Genomic DNA, 1,714 nt, shown 5'->3' with positions numbered 1-1,714 from the left:
AGTGAGAGAGGTATCGAGGTTGATCCAGACAAGATAAAAGCTATACAAGAACTGCCTCTCTCGCGCACACAAAGGGAAGTTAAAGGATTTTTAGAAAGGTTGAATTACATTGCTCGATTCATTACTCAACTTACCAATCAGTATGATCCAATTTTTTGACTCATTCGAAAACATAATCCGGGAGAATGGAACGAGGAGTGCCAAGTGGCCTTTGACAAGATAAAACAATATTTGTCTAATCCTCCGATACTAATATTGTCGACCCCTGGAAAACCCTTAATATTGTACCTGACCGTGTTCGAAAACTCAATGGGTTGCATATTGGGACAACATGATGAGTCAGGGAAAAGAGAAAATACAATTTACTACCTCAGCAAGAAGTTCACAGAGTATGAAGCAAACTACCCTTCAATTGAAAATTTTTGTTGTGCATTGATTTGGACAGTTCGAAGGCTCAGACAATATATGTTGTATCATACAACATGGTTAATTTCAAAGCTAGATCTATTAAAGTACAAGATGAAATCACTCGTACCCTCAGGGAGAATGGCACGATGGCAGATCTTATTGTCTGAGTATGACGTCGTGTATGTAAGCTAAAATTCGATAAAGGAAAGAGCGATAGCTGACTTCTTGGCAAGTCGAGCAATGGAAGAGTACGAGTCTTTAAGATTCAATTTCCCAGATGAGGACTTAATGTGCATTTCCGAAAAGGAAGGCAAATCATCAAGAGATCAACCATGGAAGATAAGCTTTAATGGTGCATCGAAAACATTGGGACACGGGATAGGAGCAGTCCTAGTCTCACCAGAAGGGGACCATTACCCGATTATTGCCAGATTGAATTTCTTCTGTACTAATAATATAGCAGAATATGAAGCTTGCATCATGGCACTTCGTGCAGCTATTGAATGAAAAATCAAAATTCTAAAGGTGTATGGGGACTCAGCATTATTGATTTATCAAATCCGTGGAGATTGGGAAGTAAGAGATTCGAAACTAGTCAAGTATTACGATCTCGTGGCAGAATTGGTCAAAGAATTCAAAGAAGTGACTTTTAATTCCTTCCCACGAGAAGAAAACCAATTGGCTGACGCTCTGGCCACCTTGGCTTCAATGTTCAAAGTAAACAGAGGAACTGAAATAATGCTTCTCCAAATGAGCATATATGAGGTTTTCGCGCACTGTTTTAGCATTGAGGAGCAGTCAGATTGACGACCATGGTTCCATGATATCTTGGAGTATATCAAGAATCAAAGGTACCCCGAGCAAGCAAACGAGAATGACAAAAAAACAATCAGGAGAATGGTGATTGGATTTGTTCTTGACGGGGATATTCTATACAAAATAGGAAAAGATCAAGTGCTCCTGAGATGTGTGGATGTTGTTGAAGCCAGAAAGATAGTTGAAGAGGTTCATGAAGGAATTTATGGAACACATGCTAGTGGTTTCACTATGGCCAGGCAGATTATGAGACTTGGTTATTACTGGCTGATGATGGAAATGGATTGCTTTAGCTACGCACGAAAGTGCCACAAATGTCAAATTTACGACGATAAAATTCATGCAACTCCTTTGCCCCTTCATGTCATGACTTCTCTGTAGCCTTTTTCTATGTGGGGCATGGATGTTATAGGGCCAATTTCCCCGAAGGCCTCCAATGGGCATCGATTCATTTTTGTGGTTATAGACTACTTCACAAAATGGGTAGAAG

The 1,714-nt window shown here is 40.0% G+C and overlaps 1 protein-coding gene across 1 annotated transcript; it reads left to right on the top strand.

Annotated features, from left to right (window-relative positions):
- The first annotated feature begins 648 nt into the window (after nucleotides 1–648).
- LOC107949957 (uncharacterized) lies at nucleotides 649–1,215 on the top strand. The gene is made up of 2 exons (XM_041089901.1): nucleotides 649–853; nucleotides 950–1,215. The coding sequence occupies exons 1-2, from the start codon at nucleotides 649–651 to the stop codon at nucleotides 1,213–1,215; spliced, it is 471 nt and encodes a 156-aa protein (XP_040945835.1).
- The last annotated feature ends 499 nt before the right edge of the window (nucleotides 1,216–1,714 follow it).

This window comes from Gossypium hirsutum, chromosome D03 (genome assembly GCF_007990345.1).
Source record: "Gossypium hirsutum isolate 1008001.06 chromosome D03, Gossypium_hirsutum_v2.1, whole genome shotgun sequence".
Taxonomy (NCBI): domain Eukaryota; kingdom Viridiplantae; phylum Streptophyta; class Magnoliopsida; order Malvales; family Malvaceae; genus Gossypium; species Gossypium hirsutum.
The sequence above is the reverse complement of the archived record's forward strand: the minus strand, read 5'-3'. Positions and strand labels throughout refer to the sequence as shown.